This window comes from Penicillium crustosum (genome assembly GCF_028827405.1).
Source record: "Penicillium crustosum strain IBT 35664 chromosome Unknown utg000004l_segment0_segment0, whole genome shotgun sequence".
NCBI lineage: Eukaryota > Fungi > Ascomycota > Eurotiomycetes > Eurotiales > Aspergillaceae > Penicillium > Penicillium crustosum.
In genome coordinates, this window is record NW_026623125.1 from 2,053,412 (window position 1) to 2,073,842 (window position 20,431).

Below are 20,431 nucleotides of genomic sequence, written 5' to 3' on the forward strand. Positions count from 1 at the left end.
CATAGTACAGAGCGTTGTGGGTTAAACCATCCGATCCATGAACGCCATAGATAAATAATGCAAGAACACCAAAGCAGCCTTGGAATACCGGTAGGACTTATTTATCCTTGTCATCTTGGTTCTTCCGTGGCTCAAAGTTCAACTAAGAAATATGTTAGCCAAGCCTGAACAAGATATCCTCACTTAGCATCACATACCTGGTTCCCATTGTAAAGCTGACTATTCCCACGTCCATCTTGCTGATCTCTCAGCGTCCGAATATTGGGTCCTGTCGTCCTAGGCCGTTGAGAATTGCCAGTAGCCGGAGCGGGCGAAGGGGTGGATGCACCGCTTGCTGGCGCGGTGGAGCCATATCCAAGGAATGAGCCCACAAGACTCGTTGCAGTGCTGGCAGCAGAAGAGGCCAAGTTGTAGACGGCAGAGATACCACGAACAGGCAAGCTACCCGCTGCCGAATAGGCCTCCGTGTATGTTGATACAGGGACCATGACCAGATTAGCGGTGGAACCGAGGCCTAAGTCTCGGAGAGTTTGCGATTCTTGGGCGACGGAAAGAGTTTCACTGGGGAGGGGGGTTAAGATATGTTTGAGGTTGTAGGGTCGGTTATCGCCTTCCATCTTCTGATCAAGCCAAGCCCGTACATCATTTCGGATGGTCTGAGTGGGTGTAAAGCTAGATCGCACGGAACTTCCATCAAACAGGCGCACTTGTAGTCGGTACTCGGTTGGAGGTCCTCGAGGGACTATAGGTTTTGGCTCCTGGAGTTCGCTCTTTACAACACCCTTGTCAGTGGGCTTCTTAGACCCCATCGGTGCTTTGCCTTTAATGTCTTTATTGCTGACTTCTTTCGATGATAAGTGCTTCTGAGATGTAGAGCTCGCTGCCTTTGTAGGTTCTGTAGCTTTCTTGGGTATTTGTTCAATCTGTGATTGTTTCTTGGTCGCAATTTCGCTTGCTTGCTTTGCGGATTTGCTGGCATTGGATGGCATCTCAGGCCGGGGTTGGGGCGTGACTGACACCGGCGTATTATTAGTTGAAGCGGTAGGACTGTCATTGCTTTGTAGTTGCTGCGCAGGACTAGGTGTCTGTTCATTTTCCAAAGCTGTAATCAATCGACTGCGGAAGTCATCTTTCGAGATATCTGGCCCGATGTATTCCTTTAGCGTGCCGTTCCTGGAACGAAGTCAGCAAATCAACACTGAGTTGCCCACAGGGTTGAACGGTTAAGCGCACTTGATAAGAATGACAGTCGGAAATTTTGAAATCGGACAAAAAGGGGCCAGGAATCCAGCTTCCTGTGACCCCGCTGTCAAGCGTAATACAACTGCTTTGGCATTGAGTGCTTGTGCAACCTGCATGGAGTCAGATACCGCCGGACATTCGATTGTAGCGAGTGGAAGTACCTCATCATCACCGAAATAAGCATCTTCCCATTGAGAGCTCAACTCCTCGTCATCTGTATGTTGAAGTCCCAAGATCAGCGACATGTCATCTCATGCGGGGAGAAAATCAGCGACCTCTAACGAAGCAAGTAACCGCTTTAGCATCTCTCACTGCGGCAGCAATACCCTCCTGAAGGGATCCGTTGTAGAAAAGTGTCATTATCGCATTCCAGTAAAGACTTAGAGGACATGAGAAAACCAGTGCGGAGAGACAAGTATAGATTGGAGAAGCGTGGGCGGTCACGTTAACCCCCGATCCCGAAATTCCAACTGCCGTCACATTTGCAGCAAGAAACTCCAACTCCTACCTCGTCCAAAGCTCAACTCATTCTTCACATTTTCCAAACCGTCAACATGCGGTCGATCTTTTCTGCTTTGCAGAAGACATCCGCGAGGGTCTGGACACCTCCGACTCGGGCTATCCGAAGCCCTCGTGTACCATCGAAGATCAATTCCATCTCCGCCAAATTCCGCCTACAACAATTCCGCCATATCTCGCAATCGCGTCAGCTGGCTGATGGTCTGAATATCGTGGACCACCCGGCAAGGCTTGTCCGAGTCAATAAGAAACATGGACCTGGTCTGATCATTTTGGGTATGTCAAAGTCTAATGCTACATACATATTCTCGAGAATGCTATGTTTCAACGCCTAAGAGATAATCACTAACGTATTATTCTACATATCTATAGCTCTGATTCCTATCATCTCATTTATCCTGGGAACATGGCAGGTACAGCGCCTGGACTGGAAAACCAAACTGATGGCCAAATTCGAGGACCGTCTCGTGAAGCCTCCTCTGCCACTGCCGCCCCGAATCGACCCGGATGCCATTTCAGAGTTCGACTACCGCCGCGTGTACGCTACCGGCCGTTTCCGCCACGACAAGGAAATGCTGGTTGGACCCCGCATGAACGAAGGAGAGGATGGGTTTATTGTGGTGACCCCCCTCGAGCGAGAGGGACAGAGTACCGTCCTTGTGAACCGGGGTTGGATCTCAAGGAAGCTGAAGGACCAAAAAGACCGGCCTTTAGGTGTACTGGATGAAGAGGTGACTGTGGAGGGTTTGCTACGAGAGCCATGGAAGAAGAACATGTTTACACCGGAGAACAAGCCGGAGGAGGGGAAGTTCTACTTTCCCGATATCAATCAGATGGCGGAGAAGAGTGGGAGCCAGCCTGTTTGGATTGAGCAGACAATGGGTAAGGAGGCTATATTGAATTATCTTGCTAATGCATGGCTAACAATGATTTGCGTTTCCAGTGCCTGACCTCCTCGAATCATATGATCGCGAGGCCAAGGGTATCCCGATTGGCCGCGCCGCAGAGGTGAATTTGAGAAACAACCATTCTCAATACATCTTCACCTGGTAAGTTGGATCTGTTGCATGCTTTCCCTTCCCACTTTGTATTGTCGCTCATACTTTGCAGGTATGGCCTATCTTTGGCCACGACTATCATGATGTGGATGGTTATCCGCAAGAACCCCAACGAGGCACTGCGTCGAGTTCGCCAGAACCGAAACTGGTAGTCGGCAGTGGGATTCCAGCTTTACCTTTGCATAATTCATTGGCGTTAAAAGGCGTTACATTCATGGGAGATTTTGTTCTGGACATTCATGGAGGCATGGCCAATCTCATATCTTGCTGAAGTTCTTTGGGTAAATGCTTCTGGGCGAGGGAAAACACGGTGGTTGAGTTGTTGATATGGCGTTGTCTGGAATAAGTCAGCAGTCATTCCTATAAGATGGTTGGCTTCCAAGGAAACTGACCTTCTCAGCAATGTGGTGACGTCGCTCTCATCAATGGTCTTCCGCCCTGCATGCTTTGAATACGCAGCCAAGTCTTGACTTGCTTGCTCAAAGTACCAAGAGGACGCCTGCTCGATCGCGGCCAGCGTGGCTTTGTTGATTTTTGCTTTTGGTCCAGCCCCCGAACGCGCGAAGCGAGTCGCCAGCTTTTTTACCACACCTGCAGGCAAGTTCGGGATAGGAATTCCGTGTCGTGAAATTTTCTTTTGCTTGCTCTGGGCTGGGATAGCTTCATCTCGCAATCCACCTCCAACGATCCCAGGGCTCACACTGGGTGATGCTGCGGGTGGGAAGTCGAGTCCGAAACCAAAATCACCTCCAGCATCGTCATCATCATCGTCTGATGGAGCTGGAGGTGCCTCTGCGGTGGACAGTTCGAAATCCTCCATATCGTTCATGTCCCCGCCAGTGGGATCTTCGAGCGGAGCAGCGGCAGGAGATGGAAAGTTAAGGTCAAAATGGAAGCGGCCCAGGTCTTCCGTCTCTCCCCTATTTGTGATATTAGCATTTGTAACATAGACAATCCAACTCTTGTATACCCACCCTCTATCAAAGTCGCCCCCACTCATCATTGTATCCTCTGCCTCATCATCCTCACCCATAATACCAGTCTCGTCTGCATCATCGCTCTCCAATCGTGTCTCGTCGAAATCTCCACTGATTCTGCCAGTAGCTCGGCTCATCATTGATAACCGGTCCCGGTCTCTAATGCTAGCGTCGCGAGGATATTCGACAGACTGATAAGTCATATCCATATCCTCCTCTGCAAAGGCGAGAGACATCCTGGGGGGGTGTATTTCAGGACTCGCTTCTTCGCCTTCTTCCTCGGACTCCTGAATAGGCAGAGATAACCGTGGCCGCTCGATTTCCGGCTCATTATCAAGCTGTTCAAATTCATCAATTGGCTCTTCGATAGGCTCTGGCTTTTCCTGCGGCGAGGAGCGGATAGGTTGAGATATAGGAGCGAGCGCTAATACCGGCCCAAAACAATCAGTTTAATTTCTCATGTCAAATGGTACAAGGTAAAGCTCTTACCTCTTCCCAGGTTTCTGAGAATATCGAATGTGGTCTCCCGTTGCATTCGGCCACTTTTTCGACGATCCCGACCAGGGGTATTTGCCGCTCGTTGTTGCCGGGCACGAAGTCCGTATGGTGTTGCTGGTGCACCTACGCCTCGAGCGCGCGGTGTGTATCGAGAGGCAGACCGCTGAGTGCCCGGGGTGGCTACAGTAACAGGTCGACTTGGTGTAAGAGGGTAGCGTGTATGGATAGGTAGGCGTTGTAGCTATATGTAGATGATACAGTTAGCGATGTTCCAAACTCCCAAAAGGTATTGGGTAGCGCTCACTCCGGTCAGTGTTGTATCCCCAGATGGGGTAGCAGTTCCAAATAGTGACCGACGGCCACGCGCATTTGGGGTAGAAGTAGACATGGTTTGGTTTTTTCTACAAGAGAAGCACAGCTATATCATGTAAGATATACCACACCACATATGTGATCACCACAGCAATAAATCCCCAGATCAACTGGGCGAACAGTGAATCACAAGATTGAGGTTCATGTTTGTCTGTCGCGTCTAGAAACAACAATTGCGGGCCAGTGCATGATTGGCCCGTGCTTATCGATAAGATTGGCTGAATCAGCCGGCTTTTCTTTTTGCGCAATGAAGTCTTCTCGATGCGACTTGCATTTACTAATTGAAGCTTAAAATACTCGGATTTTTTTTGTCAAGTTCATATTGGCTATCCTCACAATGGCCGACACAAACGCCCCCAAAGGACTTTCCAATAAGCTCCAAAACAAGCGCAAGAGACAAGCCGACGAGGCTGCTCCCAAGGAAGAAAAGCCCGAGGCAGGCACACCCGCAGAGGGATCAAGCAAGAAGAAGCAGAAGAAGAACAAAAACAAAAAGAAGCAGGCTGAACATGATGAGAGTCAGTCAACGCGCAAAGACGGCATTGACGAGTCCATTGGCAAGATGGACGGCCGGTTGTTGGGCGATTACTTTGCGCAGAAAGCCAAAAGACATGATAAAGAGCTCTCTGCTGTTGAACTGAGTGATCTTTCGGTCCCAGGTATGTATAATTCTATTGTTATGTCGGCCAATGCCGAGGGGTGTTCTAGACATTAACAGATCTATAGATTCCGCATTCCTTGATACCTCTTCCTTCGCCTCCACCCGCAAGCTGGAGCAACTCCCTGAATTCCTCAAGTCGTTCAGTCCCAAGGGCTCCGACCTATCAAAATCATCCGAGAAGAACGGCACCCCCCATACACTAGTTATTTCGGGTGCTGCTCTGCGAGCCGCTGATGTTGTACGGTAAGTGGACAGCTTCCAATATTTTCTGTGGTATGAGTCGAAGCTGGAGCTGACAATTGATGTTAATAGGGCACTGCGTTCTTTCCAAACCAAGGAGAGCATTGTAGGCAAGCTGTTCGCGAAGCACATCAAGCTGGAGGAAGCGAAGCAGTTCCTTCAGCGTGCTCGGTCTGGTATTGGGGCTGGTACCCCAACCAGAATCTCTGATTTGATCGAGTCTGGTGAGTTTGCTCGATTGCTATCTACAAATAGCTCTCTACTTTGTTCATGTATACAGATGCTGATAATTGATCTTCTAGGAACTCTCAACCTGGAGGAGCTGGAGCGCATTGTCATTGATGGATCACACGTTGACCAGAAACAACGCGGCATCTTTGACATGAAGGACACGCATATGCCGCTGTTGAAGCTGCTTACTCGGCCGGAACTGCGTGAGCGCTATGGGGCGAAGAAGGGTGTGAAGATCTTGGTGTTCTGATCTAATATGCTGGTCATGGACTTTTATACTGGTGTATTATTCGAGTACATGTAAAATTGAATGGATGTATTCATACAATAGTTTAGCGTGGTCTGTATGGAGTAACTAAGTAATAAAATTGCGAACTATAAAAACCAAGGGCTTATCAGGAAGCCTATCTTCACCGCCTCCCGAGAACGGCAAAAATTAAATTTCACTTTTCTCTCCGCCCGACTTTTTTTTTTGGAGCTTGAGTCTCGTTGCGCTGCAAACTTCCCCACCTCTTTCTTGTTTCACTAAACATCCCAAGACTTTCACGCGTCTTGTTTTCTCTCCCATCCCACCATTGTCCCTCTTCACCACACACAAACCACTACAATGGGCGATAAGCGCAAGCTCGTGCAGGATGAGGTGGTCGAGCCTGAGGGCAAGAAGATGAAGAAGGAGAAGAAGGACAAGAAAGACAAGAAGGAAAAGAAGGAGAAGCGCAAGGTGCAGGAGGAGTCCGAGGTTGTCGCTCCCGCCGAAACTGCTGCCCCGGCACAGGAAGAGGTGAAGGAGAAGAAGGAAAAGAAGGACAAGAAGGACAAGTCCGAGAAGAAGGAGAAGTCCGACAAGAAGGACAAATCCGAGAAGAAGGAAAAGTCCGACAAGAAGGAGAAGTCTGACAAGAAGGAAAAGCGCAAGGCTGAGGAGCCCGCCGCCGAGCCTGCTGCTCCCTCTGAGGACGCTATGGATATTGACGTGACCCCTGCCGAGAAGGAGGACGCTGATAAGAAGGAGAAGAAGGACAAGAAGAAGGACAAGAAGGCGAAGAAGCAGAAGAAGGAGAAGACCGAGCCCGTGGCTGAGACCAAAGAAGAGCCCGCCGCTGAATCCGCAGAGCCCGAGCAGGCCCAGAAGAGCTCCCGCTTCATCTGCTTCGTCGGTAAGTGATTCCAATCCGATGGACTACCTTGAACCGAAGACACAGAATTAATCAAAAGATATCCGCACATACAGGCAACCTTCCCTACTCCGCCAACCATGAGTCCTTGAGCAAGCACTTCGAGAAGAACCCCCCGGCCACAATCCGCGTCGCAACCAAGAAAGAAGACCCCAAGAAGTGCCGCGGCTTCGCATTCATTGAGTTTGACAACTACGACCGCATGAAGACCTGCCTCAAGCTGTACCACCACTCCACCTTCGACGATGGAAAGTACCCGCCCCGACGCATGAACGTCGAGCTGACGTGAGTATTCCCTCCCCAATTGGAGAAAATGATCCCCATTTCCGAGTCCTCTCCAAGAAAGAAACCCCAATTGCAACCATAGACCTATATACTAACTATCAATTGCAGTGCTGGCGGCGGCGGCGCTAAGTCCGAACATCGCAATGCCAAGATCCAGGCCAAGAACGAGAAGCTCAACGAGGAGCGTCAGCGCCAGGCTAAGGATATCCAGAAGGACAAGAGGAAGCACGAGAAGCAGGCTGCTCCGGCTGGCGGCTCTGGTGCCAACGCTGCTGGCTTGGACGGCGCGGCTGATAACGCTGTCAGCGCTGACAACGATCAGTGGGCTGGTCTTCACCCTAGCCGCAGAGGCCGTGTTTAAATCAACAAAAGGCCGCTGGTTCACTGATAAGGTTTACGTTTAAAACGGCCTCGACTCGTTGGTGGATCGGAACAGTGTACAGCAAGGTGTCCGGAGCATCTACAGGCAGCTGGACATTTTGATAGCCATGCATTCCCGGGAGCATTAGGTTTGGCCTGCTTTTTCTTCTGTTCCAAAAAGTACTTACTTCATGTCTCTATTGCTTTGATTTTGAAGATACCAATTCATATGTTCTTTTCTGTGCTTCGTTTCCAGCAAATCTCGCCCGTAGTGGACATATATTGTAACATGAGCTTTGGGGTGGTTAACTTAAGAATGACCAGGGTATAATGTCGGAATCAAGAACATCGCAATTGAATTGGGACAGACTATGAACAAGGGCCAAGAGGGCAACAGAAAAATATCCCCAAGAAAAACGGTCAATGGATTTCATCACAAAAACAGCACTGAGAGGCCGGCGAAATTAAAAAAAAAAAGCCTCTAACTACCCAGACGCCGTATTAACTATATATTATTCATTATAGCATACGAGAACATGGGGAGACGAGTCAAGCCGAACAAACGTGCTCTACAAGATATTGCATTTGACTGCCTTCCTCCCGGATTTCGTAGCGGGACGGGGATTGAGAACGGCTCTGTGACAGACAGTTAGAAAAATCGGATTTGAACAGATAGTCTCCTCGGGAAAGAAGGTGAAAACGCACCGGATGGCTTCATCAAACACGCTCTTCAGGTTGCGCTGTGTCAGCGCCGAACATTCAAGGTACTTATGTGCGCGAATTTCCTTGGCCACAGCCAGGGCTTGTTCGTAGGAGACGGTCTCCATCTTGCGTGCGCGAAGGGCTTCCGTAGTCGCGCGATCGTCTCTCAGATCGAGCTTGGTACCGACGAGGATGATGGGGACATTGGGGGCGTGGTGTTCGATCTCAGGGAACCACTAAAAGCGGGGGGAAAGTGGTTAGTCGCATTGAAAGAGGAAGAGCCTGGCAAGATTCTCTTGTGTATATTTTTGGCGCGTTCGTACCTTCGCTTTGACGTTATCGAATGATGGTGGGCTGACGATGGAGAAACAGATCAAAAACACGTCGGTTTGCGGGTAGGATAACGGTCTCAGCCGATCGTAATCCTCTTGTCCGGCAGTATCCCACAGTCCCAGGCTGATCGGCCGGCCGTCAACCATAACACTGGCCGTGTAGTTGTCAAAGCTGTAATGGGATCAATATCCGTTCGGGATTTCCAGGTTTTCGCATTGAGGGGCAGGTGGGTACGAACACAGTAGGGATGTATTCACCGGGGAAAGCATTTGTTGTGTACGAGATGAGAAGACATGTCTAGAAGAGGGGGAATTGGATGTCAGCATCTATCGCAAGATTATAGTAGGGATGGAGTGTTGGGGGGGGGGATGTACTAACTTTGCCAACTGCACCATCACCAGTCACCACACACTATAGGTATCGTCAATTCAAGCGCATCCTTGTAGATCTCATGAGATGCCCACCTTCAGTGACTGAGTAGCCGGACCCGTCGCCATATCGCAAAAATGTAAGACCAAATCAAGCCGAGTTCCAACAGGGGCGTGTTGGCGATAAGACGATAACGGAAGGACACAATGGCAACAAGGGTATCTTCAGGAAGATTAGCTTTAGCTTCAGGGGAACAGGGAAAGAAGCTAGGAGGCTGGAGCTAGGGAAAAAGGGGGTGGGAAAGATGTGGAGACCAGAATGAGGATGAAAGGAAGAACAAAGAGAACTCACCAAAAACCAACAAAAAAAAAAGGATATTATATGGGGTTGAGAAATCAAGAAAGAGAGAGAGAGTTAGAAAGGAGAAGAGAGAAAAAAAAGGAAAGCTAGTTCCCCTAGTGCAAGTCAGTAAATATGAGAATAGATTATGAAGAGATCAAAACCCTTTAAGTCGGTCTCCACTTTATTTCTAAATATTGAAAATGTGCGTATCTAAATAGATATAGCCATGTATTCCATATATTCCATATATATAGCCATGGGATTGACTATATCAGGGCTGATATTCTCCCTTTCAAGGTACTTCGTGGATAGCATTTTCTCTCTCATCTCACAGACCTCCTATATCTCTTGGTAAGCCGTCACTAATGCACCAATCGCATGACAATTGAATCACGAGTGACGCCGGGACAATACCACGGCGTCTATTGAATATCGAATCATTATGGGAAAAACCAGGCTGCATATGCATGGGCCATCAATTATCCTATTTATATCTACCCAACCACCCCCGGATATCACCTATAGATGGGACTCGATTCAATCTGGGTCCTAAAAAAGAAACCCCAAAACAAACAGAACCTACAGTCGCGATACGCCCCTCGAACCATTCAGGAACCCACCTCCCCTGATCTCCGCCGGTTTCGTCAACAAAGTGGATAATCTTTTTGAGAAGGTTCGGAAATAGGGTGATTTGACGTGGGTCTGGATCGCCGCCTGGTTTTTATATCTATATTGTAAAGAGCCGATCAGAATCTGGTTGGAAATTGGTGGCAAAGATCCTCTTGCGAATCAGATTGTGCCGAGGCACGGCCGCCCTCTCCCATGCGGGGGAGCCCATCAGTGAGAGGCGACCTATGTTGTATATCGACACCTGAATGGTTGACTTACCTCTCAACGATCACAATCTCATTCTTGTCCTTTATTTCAAATGCGTAGTAGACCAGTGTATCTGGTTCGTGTTCTTGCACTTGTTTGATGACGTCGGTTACCAGAGTAGCTACCTGGAGGACAACATAATATGGTAAGATATTTGGACTGTCAAGGAGTATGAACCTGGGCTGACCTCTTCAAACTTCCCTGGCTTTGGAATGAAAACCGCGGTAGCGTTGATTTCGGACATCTTGACCTGTGGACCTGTCAGCCAGTAGCACCAATAGCACTAATAGAACAACGTACTTCTTTTTCAATGTAAAACTCGATGATATCCAGGTATCTTCGATCGGAGATTGGAATGATAGGAGATAAGAGTTAAGAGGTGAAGAGTTAAATATGTCAATGTATTGAATGCGGATCATATAATCCATCTAATCCACCCGGATATCGACCTCGGTCCATGGCAAGTGGGGCATGAAGTCCATGCAGATATACGGCTATTCCACTGATATATGGCTTGATTATATTGAAATATCGGCTATGACTTTATTTGTTTCTTTCATTCGATGATATATATCTAATCCCACTTGAATATAACGTTGAAAACTACACATGTATGTTTATGTGTTTTTGTTCGATATACACTTTAGCTGATAGAAAAGCAAGATGCAGTATAAAGTCCCCAATGTTTAGTAGTAACAATAACAATCAGCGGCATGATATATAGAGAGTGTTGAATGGAAGGATTTAAATCCCTACATCGTACACAATATGACAACATATTCAACTGCTTCACCTGGGCAAAGCTGAGAACTTACATAATCAATTACTGCCTCAGGCATTAGATGAATCAGCAACCGCCGAGATTCGTCTCCGGGTCCAATCTCCCACAAATCACCGTCGTCAATCAGCACACTAATTCCCCACATACCCCTTCAGCGGGCCGATTTCTCCGATTTACGGCACATGGACTCCACGAGCACTCGTTCACGTTTCGTGGGGTTTTATACCGGCTGAACGCAGGCTGATCTCGATGGATTTGGGGTATCGGAACATACTGGCACCGGATGGGCCGCATTACTCAATCCCGCCCAGCGACTTTCGGTCCCCCACACTACCCCGGCCACCCCCGGTTATCGATTTCATGCAGAGAAGTTCGGAATCTTGCGAGATGGAGAAGGCTCCGCCTGTCACAGGCAAGCGCCGAGGTGGCAGCCGGAAAGCTTGTAATGAATGTAAACAGCAAAAGGTGAGTCATATGCATATAATACTATGCAATTTTGCCCAAATCAACCCCCCCGACCGTATCGGTTTCTCCGACAATCGCGCTGATGTCTCAAACCTTGATAGCTGAGATGTGATATTGTTCAAACGCCTGCTGCGGCATGTTCGCGTTGTCGAAGGCTTGGAATAGACTGTAAAGTTGAACAGTCGTTCAAGCGTATCTCTAAGAGAAGGTAAATCTTTTTTCTTTCCCCTTTCATGTTTTTGTTTCTCTCGCGTCTTATTGACCCTATTTCACAGGCGCAATGCGGAAATGGAAAAGGAGATTGCGGATCTCCGCCGTCGCCTGGGACCTAATTCAGATCATGAGCAAGGTGCAGAGCCTCAAGAGTCTCATGGAGGCGATGAAATGTCCCATTGCTCAGAGGACGTCTTTGCTCGCCGTGACTCGGCCGCCATTGACCAACCTCGACCTGTTTCGGTGCCGGTTGAATCCCACTCGACTATAACAACTCCCTTGACTATGAAAAGGGATGGTTCTATTATATCACAGGATGAGGGCCAGTGGAGACTGGAAGATGTTTGTCTCTCTAGAGCTCGAGTTCTTCGATTATACGAACAGTATGCGCTCTTCATTTCTTTGGCCCGCTTCTCCAATTAACATCTGTATAGATACTTTACTTATTACCACCCCTTTCTTCCTCTTTTGAATCCACCCAAGCCCCCAGAGGTGTATCTCAACCGATGCCCTCTTTTGGCGTGGACGATGATCTGTGTTGCGAGTCGACGGTCTCAATATGAGCCTGGGCTCTTAAGCGCACTGTCCGGGCCATTTAGCAGGCTGCTTTGGTCAACCATTACCAGTGTCCCGCAGGACTACCGGGTGGTCAAGGCCCTTTGTGTTCTGTGTACATGGCCTCTTCCAACTACAAGCCAGCGCACAGATGCAACCTTCATGCTCAGTGGCTTGATGATGCAGATTGCTATGCAGCTTGGACTACACCGTCCAGTTCAAGCGGAAGAGTTCACAACATTCCGCATGGAAGTTCAAGGCGAAGCTCTAAAGGATCGATTACATACGTGGGTCATTTGTAACATTGTGGCTCAAAAGTGAGTATTACCCTTCGATATATGGCCGTATCACGGACTGATTCGGGATTCGGTAGTGTTGCGACTGGTTACGGCCAGCCCCCGAGCACAATATACGACTGGGCCCTTGAGCCTGCCTCTTTAAGGGACGCCGACTACCGGCTTCCCGATGACCTGGCCACTCGGTTACGTATCGAAAAGTTCTGCGATCGGGTGACCAAGGCATTATATAGTAGTAAGCCCGAGCCTGGGGAGTTCATCAGTGCCGACAAGCTCGTGGTCGTCCAGGTTTTGGAAAGTGAACTCAGAGACATGGATGTCGAGTTTGACGGGAAAATCTCCGGTAAGTTGTCGTTGTATCATTCGAATTTGACACCGCTCACACTCGCATTAAGCAATCAACACGATACATCTCCGAGCCGCAGAATTGCACTTCCGATACTTTATGTTTTTGGGGTCCACTGTACGAAGCGACGATCTGATCAAGCTTTTCCTTGCAACAACTTCCTTCCTTGGTCGAGTACTAGACCTCGAAACATCACCAGGTGAATTGATCGGCCACTCCACCAACTATATTCTTCAAATGATTGTATCGGCCGCTTTTGCTCTCATGAAGTTGTTGAAGAGCAGCTTCAGCCGACATCTCGATTTCAATCATGGCAAGCTACTGTTCAACGGTGCGATCTCGGCAATTCGCCGAATCAGTGTCATGGATCACGACCGCCCCATTCGTCTTGCAGACATCCTCGCTCAGATGTGGAATGCTACAAGTCTAGAGCCCGCCGAAGAAGATGCCCTACAGCTTAAAGTCCGCTGCCGGATGAGCATGAGCCATGTCTACGACACGGTTTGGCGTTGGCGACAGCGGTTCCGACCGGTCAAAAGCCTTGAGGAAATGCAAGGTAGGTTTTCTTTGCTTCCCCCCCTTTTAGTTATTTCTCCCAGTTTTTAACAAATGTATTTTCATAGCTGCTGCCATAGCAGCGAACCAAGATATTCTAGGTCCGGCAGGACACATGACGCGGCAACAGCAGGATAGTTCCCTGGAGGATCAATCTCTAATAATGCCAGCTCAGTTTGATGAAGGTGGAGCATTTTTCAGCGAATCTGGGTTTTCGGAAGTCTTTGATTCCCTCAATTGGGTTTTTGATGGCATTCCCGACTCTTTCGTCGCACCTCCGGTTTTATAGATACCAATTACTGCGCAATGGGCATTGCGGGTGTTTCTTTTTGTATAATGTTTGATATTTGATTCCCAGCGACGATACCAGAATAAAAGTGATTTTTACTGTATGCTACAAATGGAATAATGTACATAAAATATACAAAGTACGTACAACTATACGTACAACGACGTACGACGTACGGAGTTCACCAAGTGAAGCCCAAGATCCACTTATGTGGCTGAACCCGCCATTACGTCTTGACCCCAAGAATAAATCCAGGGACTTTATACGGAGTACAGCCTAACGACATTCCTATAGGTTCATACCTTTTCAGCCCAAGTGAAACTCCGCAAGGCAGGCTGCAGCATTCCCTGTTCCTGGACCTCATTTTGATCGGCTCCTAACCGCCTCTCCACTGATACATAAAGGTGTGGCCCGTGGGGCTTTCCGTTTCCCCCCCTCTAATTAACTCCTCCTTCTTGACATTCACACAAGTCAAGACCAATTTCCATGTCGGATCACGCCCTACACGAATCCACGGCGATACCGACGCTCGCCGATGCGCCTCCGTCGAGCGCCGGTCGCTCATCCCCTAGCCACGGGGGCGAGCCGACCCAGCCGACCCACGAGGCCATCTCAGATGAGTTGAAGGCCCGCCTGGACAAAGTTATCTACTCTGATGTGAGCAGACACAGAAAATTCCGCCGCCAGGCGCATATTAAAAAGACGCATTTATATTAACCACAAGTAGATCGGAATAACCACACTCCTGACACGGCTGAAGCAAAGCGTGGCCTCCGCCAAGGTTAGTAGTCGCAAAGGGATTCCAATGACGATCGCAAGCGCTGACACGGTATTTACTAGGATTTCTCAACATTCCTGAAAAAGCGAGGTACCCTCGAAGAAGAGCACGCTCAGGGGCTGAGAAAACTGTCCCGCGTGATCAGCGATGCGTCGCAACGCTCCGAGAACCGACAAGGTACATACAGTTCCAGCTACAAGGACATCCACCGAATCCAGGAGCGAATGGTAGAACATGGCCTCCAATTCGCCGTCTCCCTCCACCAGATGTCCGATGATCTGCACGAGCTCGCTGCCAACATCGAGCGCGGCCGCAAGCAATGGAAACAAACGGGGTTAGCGGCGGAGAAGAGGGTCGTCGATGCGGAATCGCTGGCGGAGAAGGCAAAGGCCAAGTACGAGTCATTGGCAGAGCAGTATGATCGTGTTCGCACGGGAGACAAGCAGGGTGGAAAGTTCGGTCTTAAGGGCCACAAGTCTGCAGCACAGCACGAGGAGGAATTGTTGCGCAAGGTCCAGAACGCGGATAGCGATTATGGGTCTAAGGTTCAGGCTGCTCAGGCGGCGCGCCAGGAGCTGGTGTCTACCCACCGACCGCAGGCTGTACACAATCTTCAGCAGTTGATCTCTGAGTGTGACTCGGGCTTGACCCTGCAACAGCAGAAGTTCGGTATGTGTGATTCTTTTCTATACATGTGGGTTTCATTGTTCATTGTTCATCGGCTAATGGTTTGCAGCTACTTTCAACGAGAAACTGCTTTTGGGCCAGGGTCTCTGCGTTAGCCCTTTGAAGACCGACGCATCAGGACCTAAGAGCCTTGCCGAAGTTATCCGCCAAGTTGATAACCAGAGAGATCTCCACGAGTTTATTTTAAGCCATGAAGGCAACCCGGGGGCTGTGGCTTCAGAACAGGTTAAATATGAGCGCCACCCTGTAAGTTCTACATTGTTCCTCGAATACTCCGTTATACTAACACGATCAGACACTTGGTGGTGCTGGGCCCGCTCCTTCTGCTTCTGCTTCTGTGGCACCTTCGCAACCAAGCACTCAAAATAAGCGCGCGTCAATCATGCCGCCAGCATTCACCTCGAATAATGTCTCTTCGCCGGCGCTTCAGCCACCGCAGAGCGGTGATCGATTGCCGCAATCACCTTATCCCCCGAGAAGACCTTCACTCCACCCCCAGCCGGCACAGCTCCATACCCAGTCTCAGGACCGCCTGCTCCGGAACCCGCACCTAAGATCCCGCTACCAATGGGAGGACCTCCCCCAATGGACAGGAGTTTGCAATCGAATCTCCCTCCATTGAAGCCAGTGTTCGGTGTTTCGCTGAACGACCTGTATGCCCGGGATGGAACTGCAGTTCCTTTGATTGTGTACCAGTGCTTCCAAGCAGTTGAGTTGTTCGGCCTGGATATGGAGGGTATCTATCGACTTTCCGGTAGTGCCAACCACATCAGTCACATGAAAGCCGTGTTCGACAATGGTAAGCTTGATCAGACGCATGAGGCGATATGGGCAGCTTGCTAACTCTATGAGCAGACTCATCGCAAGTCGACTTCACAAACCCGGAGAACTTCTACCATGATGTCAACAGTGTTGCAGGACTTGTGAAGCAATTCTTCAGGGACCTGCCTGACCCTCTGTTCACCACTCAGTTCTACCAACAGTTTGTTGATGCTGCTCGTAAGTAGTCTTCACAGAGCAGATAATCCTGTAGTGAGAAACTGACAATGGAACCACAGGCTTCGACGATGACATCCAACGCCGCGACTCGATGCACGCTCTTATTAACAGTCTACCCGATGCTCACTATGCTACTCTTCGGGCCATCATTCTGGTACGATTCCCACCAAAAACATAGTCTTTATTTTCATCCAGATACTAACCTAGTCCATTGCAGCACCTCAATAAGATCCAAGAACACTATACCCAGAACCGCATGAACGCGGGCAATCTCGCTATTTGCTTCGGGTATGTCCTTATACATTCCACATCCTATACAAACAGGAATGTTATCAGATACAGACTGGCTAATACTCGCTATAGACCAACCCTCATGGGCGCCAATTCCGGTGGCAGCATCGCCGACGCTGGGTGGCAGGTCCGTGTCGTCGAGACGATCCTGAATAACACATTCCAGATCTTCGACGACGATTGATCAATTCGCCCCCGGTCCTTCTTAGTTTCTTTCTTATTTTGTTTATTGGAATATGAGCGTTGGTCCGCGGACCCACGTATAATGATGATCTTGATGCATCGCTTCCCGGTGCTCTTTTGAACCTCTTTTCTTATCCATTCGTACCTACTGTGGCTGTGTGTCCTGGTGTTTCCTCGGAGTGATACCTGTGCTACACATTAATGTTGTGTCCTTTGGGCCTTCCGATTGTACATATACTAGTCCTTTTACTTTTGGCTTTTGTCGGTCACGAACAACGTATAATCGTGTTACCGATGATGTCAGGTTGAGATGCAAATATTGGCCTATTTAGTGTCATATTACTGGAAAGCAGACAAAGATACTACCAGCAATGAAACGCCGGGAAATTGGATAGTTGGAATAGCTGTCTAACCTATTGTCCTTCATGCTCTGCTTTCGCGGACTTCATTTAGGGCATTCAATCTACAAAATAAGCTTAAAACTTGAAACCATATGTCTAAGAAAAGGATAGTAAACTGTGGGAAGAACACTCTGAGACATTGATATTCATTTATACAAGTAACGGCCCAAAAGAAAGGTAGAATTTGATCAAAACAGGTGGCTATGGTACATGAGAGGTGTAAATGCTTCTATATCAGGGGTTGGTTTCCTTTATCAAGGAAAGAGAAACAGACCAGAAAAGAAGCTGACCCGAGCCTCTGTCCAGTGTTAGGCCCAAAAACGAGGAGTTGCTAAACAGAAAGTAAGACAAGCAGGTGAAATAAAAAGGATATTGTATCACAATTTGAGATGACGACTCAAATTTATTTCTGGCCCATCGATTCCTTGATCATGTCCAGACGCTCGAGGGCCGACAATCCAGGCATGAAGTAGGGGTTAGTCCAAGCCTCATGCAATGAGGTGGGACTGATGTGGCCCCAGACTCTCCAGCCCTTATCCTGGTCGTTCCAGCGGAGATGCTGAATGACAATGTGCTCCACACAGTCCTGCTCCTTGGCGGAAACGATGTTATTTTCCGTAGGTTCCTTTGCGCTGGGGCTCGGGACCTGAGTCGTAGTTGTGGACTGTCGGCTAGTGATGCGCACGACAATTTGACGGATACCGGATTTCGGGATGTCGGGGATGGATGTGGCGCGATCTGAGATGACGCGAAGGCCGGTGAAGTTTGTGCTTGGTCTACGCAGGTATTTCACCAGTTTCCAGGTCACTTGCTCGTTCTTCGGGCGGCGTTCGATACTTGTGCTGAGTTGCTTGACGAGATTGTCACAGCAGATCTGGCGGATTTTGGGAATGTTGCCTCTATAACAATCCATAGCGGTTAGTTCCGCTCCAAGGCAAACGAGGAGAAGGCACATGCTTACTCGGCAAATGCTGTATACATATCCTCCTGGAGCTTTGCGGCGAAGTGGCGGCGCTTGCTTAGGAGAAGAGGAAGGGTGTTTTCGCGCTTGCAATATTGGAGCAGACTGTCATATAGTTAGAAAAGATACTATTTGCAGGTATACGGTATATGCAGCTCTTGCTCGAAATAACCGCCACTAGGACGATAGAGCACCGAATATTCCGAGGACTCGAACTAACCTGGCATGGTTGCTCAACCAGGCCTTGAGCCATGTCCATTCCATATGCCATCTATCGCGCGGTGCCGTGAAAACTGAAGGCATATCCCTCCACAAGGGTCGGACAAAGGTACCCGGTAATATGCCGATGTCATTTGGCAGATCGGCCAGCTTCATGCCCTGGGTTCTGGTTTTGAAGGACGGCTGCACTTGGCTTGGAGGGCGGAAATTCATTTGTCTCCCACGCCATTGCTGGGAGGTCTCGGAGAAGGCCCGACATTGGACAAAGGAACCAGATGGTACAATCCGAGCGGATGCGCCCACGGGCATTCGTAGGGTAGACGCCATTGCGAATCGGGGTTGAGTAAGAGAAGTTGGTTCCTGACCGAAGAACAGAAATCCGCGGAACTGTCAGTCACGTGTATCCACTCCGCAGGTCGACAGCAACAACTGGCCGGGAAATTCTTTGTGAACGAAACGCCCTCTTATCGAGGCTACAGCTTATATCTCCCTCATTTGTTTCTTTAATAATCTACTGTCATATGTAAAAAAGAAGTTGAATGTATAGAATTAAACTGCCCCCCGGAAAAAAAAGACACCGCCCGCCACACACTGGGTCTGATATCTGCCAATTAGGGGACTCACAAACAGCTTGACAACAACCGAACTTTGAATCTTATCGAGAGCGAACGACTCGATCGTAACGCTCATCCTATACCCCCTTCCACTCCTTGCGTGGCGGCCGCATATGCCGCGATTCAGAATAAAGGCTGGCTCCTCAACGTAATGCCTCTCCTCCACCATACACTCGCCACGACTATCCACACCAACATCCACAGCACGGTCCAGACTTGAATCTCGCGCGATCGGCTCTTCCGCCAGGTTATCTCAACACTTCCCCTGAAATACTACAAAGCCAGTTGGCTAAAGAGGTGGCTTCTCCATCTGCTTCGACTGTCCCGCCTTCCCCGACTTCCTCTACGTCCCACACCCCACTCAGCAGCGATGGCCCTCCATCAGCACTGCACCCGCGGGTCGCTGTCATACTTGGGGTAGACCGCAGGTGGTATATTCCCTTGCTGGTATGTCGGGCTCTGAGCACACTTCCTGCTGCCTGGTGGGGTTTGCGATGCGCCTTTACTTTCCTCGCCGAGTTGCTGCATATAAGGCCGGGTATGGGACGAGAGGGGTGGGCGGCGGCGATTGTTGGTAGTGTTGGACAGGAATGGGACGTTGAGAGGAGGTTCCGTGTGACGGAGGTGGCATTGGCTATTATGTGGGTATGTGGTACTCCTATTCTTGATATGTACAGGTGTATATCTTTTTTGGATATACTACTTGCTGGTGTCCTATTGCGTACTTTAATACTGACTACGTTGACAGTGCTGTGCATCTGCATATCTTTCCTATTTCTTTGCTGATTGCATGATGTCTCGATGGTCGGTTTTATATTCCCTTGAACGTCTCACCATCGTCCCTAATGCTAATCCATATACTCAGGCTTCTAAATTACACTCCACCAGCTGTTGTGATCCGACTGCTAACAACCAACGGCCTGATTGCATATATCACTTCTTGGGTCCTTTATCTATCTGGAGCATCCTCTGATCCCCGACTCCTTTTACCAGCATGGATCTCCATAACAACTGTACGTTACCTGTTACCTTGATTCCTAACCGTTGATCTATCTTACAACAGCCACTGACCCTTCAATTAGTCTTTAACCTTTGTTTACCACGCAACACAAAACCATACAACCATCAAACGCGAAACAGCGGCATCGCTACTAGTTGTTTCCGTTGCAAGCTTCCTAAGCATGTCCTCACTCCTCATGCAGTTGCATTTGACCCGTGAAAACGAACCAGAAGTGCCTGTCTTCGTCATCACCCGCAAGCTTTGGGACTGGGCTGTGGCTATCTTCCTGCGCATGCGAGTTGCTGATGATCGTATTCCTATTGGAGAGCTGTAGTTTGCTTACTTACCTACTGGTTGCTGGACTTTCTTTTCTTTTTCTGTTTCGCGATATCTTACAGAACTGATTTCCTCAGTCTTGACAAGCTGGACAAGCGTTCTTGGCTAGACAGAGTGGTTGATTTGTACATTTTTGGGATTTGATTTTGATTTTGATGTTGAAGACTCTTTGTCTTTGGGTCTTTGGACTTTGTCGCGCTTTATACCCCTGGCCTAGGGATG

General features: G+C 48.9%; 11 protein-coding genes across 11 annotated transcripts; 6 read left to right on the plus strand and 5 right to left on the minus strand.

The window, feature by feature from the left end:
• Positions 1-97: 97 nt before the first annotated feature.
• N7487_009807 (UBX domain-containing protein) lies at positions 98-1,602 on the minus strand (the record flags this gene model as incomplete). Its single annotated transcript, XM_056877537.1, has 5 exons — positions 98-142; positions 198-1,173; positions 1,234-1,352; positions 1,404-1,456; positions 1,518-1,602. 5 exons carry the CDS (start codon positions 1,600-1,602, stop codon positions 98-100), a joined length of 1,278 nt encoding a protein of 425 aa, XP_056726117.1.
• A 194-nt stretch (positions 1,603-1,796) lies between these two features.
• Positions 1,797-2,971, plus strand: N7487_009808 (cytochrome oxidase assembly protein SHY1; the record flags this gene model as incomplete). Its single annotated transcript, XM_056877538.1, has 4 exons — positions 1,797-2,037; positions 2,134-2,643; positions 2,705-2,810; positions 2,872-2,971. 4 exons carry the CDS (start codon positions 1,797-1,799, stop codon positions 2,969-2,971), a joined length of 957 nt encoding a protein of 318 aa, XP_056726118.1.
• An 85-nt stretch (positions 2,972-3,056) lies between these two features.
• Positions 3,057-4,682, minus strand: N7487_009809 (uncharacterized protein; the record flags this gene model as incomplete). Its single annotated transcript, XM_056877539.1, has 5 exons — positions 3,057-3,156; positions 3,212-3,739; positions 3,794-4,220; positions 4,286-4,535; positions 4,599-4,682. 5 exons carry the CDS (start codon positions 4,680-4,682, stop codon positions 3,057-3,059), a joined length of 1,389 nt encoding a protein of 462 aa, XP_056726119.1.
• Positions 4,683-4,772: 90 nt separating this feature from the next.
• On the plus strand, positions 4,773-6,048 carry N7487_009810 (uncharacterized protein; the record flags this gene model as incomplete). The annotated part of the gene is made up of 5 exons (XM_056877540.1): positions 4,773-4,811; positions 4,983-5,325; positions 5,393-5,570; positions 5,640-5,791; positions 5,870-6,048. Coding segments are annotated over 5 exons (891 nt in total), but the record flags the coding sequence as incomplete, so codon positions are not given.
• Positions 6,049-6,405: 357 nt separating this feature from the next.
• Positions 6,406-7,619, plus strand: N7487_009811 (RNA-binding protein; the record flags this gene model as incomplete). The annotated part of the gene is made up of 3 exons (XM_056877541.1): positions 6,406-6,955; positions 7,030-7,258; positions 7,367-7,619. The coding sequence occupies 3 exons, from the start codon at positions 6,406-6,408 to the stop codon at positions 7,617-7,619; spliced, it is 1,032 nt and encodes a 343-aa protein (XP_056726121.1).
• Positions 7,620-8,187: 568 nt separating this feature from the next.
• On the minus strand, positions 8,188-9,150 carry racA (putative Rho GTPase Rac; the record flags this gene model as incomplete). Its single annotated transcript, XM_056877542.1, has 6 exons — positions 8,188-8,254; positions 8,324-8,556; positions 8,644-8,824; positions 8,892-8,950; positions 9,032-9,064; positions 9,118-9,150. The coding sequence occupies 6 exons, from the start codon at positions 9,148-9,150 to the stop codon at positions 8,188-8,190; spliced, it is 606 nt and encodes a 201-aa protein (XP_056726122.1).
• A 793-nt stretch (positions 9,151-9,943) lies between these two features.
• N7487_009813 (putative quinol monooxygenase) lies at positions 9,944-10,484 on the minus strand (the record flags this gene model as incomplete). The annotated part of the gene is made up of 3 exons (XM_056877543.1): positions 9,944-10,145; positions 10,253-10,365; positions 10,428-10,484. The coding sequence occupies 3 exons, from the start codon at positions 10,482-10,484 to the stop codon at positions 9,944-9,946; spliced, it is 372 nt and encodes a 123-aa protein (XP_056726123.1).
• Positions 10,485-11,270: 786 nt separating this feature from the next.
• On the plus strand, positions 11,271-13,740 carry N7487_009814 (transcription factor domain-containing protein; the record flags this gene model as incomplete). The annotated part of the gene is made up of 7 exons (XM_056877544.1): positions 11,271-11,486; positions 11,588-11,694; positions 11,762-12,082; positions 12,134-12,571; positions 12,628-12,893; positions 12,946-13,452; positions 13,520-13,740. The coding sequence occupies 7 exons, from the start codon at positions 11,271-11,273 to the stop codon at positions 13,738-13,740; spliced, it is 2,076 nt and encodes a 691-aa protein (XP_056726124.1).
• Positions 13,741-14,226: 486 nt separating this feature from the next.
• On the plus strand, positions 14,227-16,679 carry rgd1 (putative Rho GTPase activator (Rgd1); the record flags this gene model as incomplete). Its single annotated transcript, XM_056877545.1, has 10 exons — positions 14,227-14,397; positions 14,468-14,521; positions 14,581-15,187; positions 15,255-15,451; positions 15,501-15,648; positions 15,705-16,004; positions 16,061-16,204; positions 16,264-16,358; positions 16,422-16,492; positions 16,568-16,679. The coding sequence occupies 10 exons, from the start codon at positions 14,227-14,229 to the stop codon at positions 16,677-16,679; spliced, it is 1,899 nt and encodes a 632-aa protein (XP_056726125.1).
• Positions 16,680-17,482: 803 nt separating this feature from the next.
• N7487_009816 (uncharacterized protein) lies at positions 17,483-18,594 on the minus strand (the record flags this gene model as incomplete). The annotated part of the gene is made up of 3 exons (XM_056877546.1): positions 18,261-18,594; positions 18,041-18,145; positions 17,483-17,978 (listed from the first exon to the last, which is right to left on the minus strand). Exons 1-3 carry the CDS (start codon positions 18,584-18,586, stop codon positions 17,483-17,485), a joined length of 927 nt encoding a protein of 308 aa, XP_056726126.1. The 5' UTR covers positions 18,587-18,594.
• Positions 18,595-19,077: 483 nt separating this feature from the next.
• On the plus strand, positions 19,078-20,207 carry N7487_009817 (uncharacterized protein; the record flags this gene model as incomplete). The annotated part of the gene is made up of 4 exons (XM_056877547.1): positions 19,078-19,518; positions 19,622-19,677; positions 19,739-19,886; positions 19,956-20,207. Coding segments are annotated over 4 exons (897 nt in total), but the record flags the coding sequence as incomplete, so codon positions are not given.
• Positions 20,208-20,431: the final 224 nt, after the last annotated feature.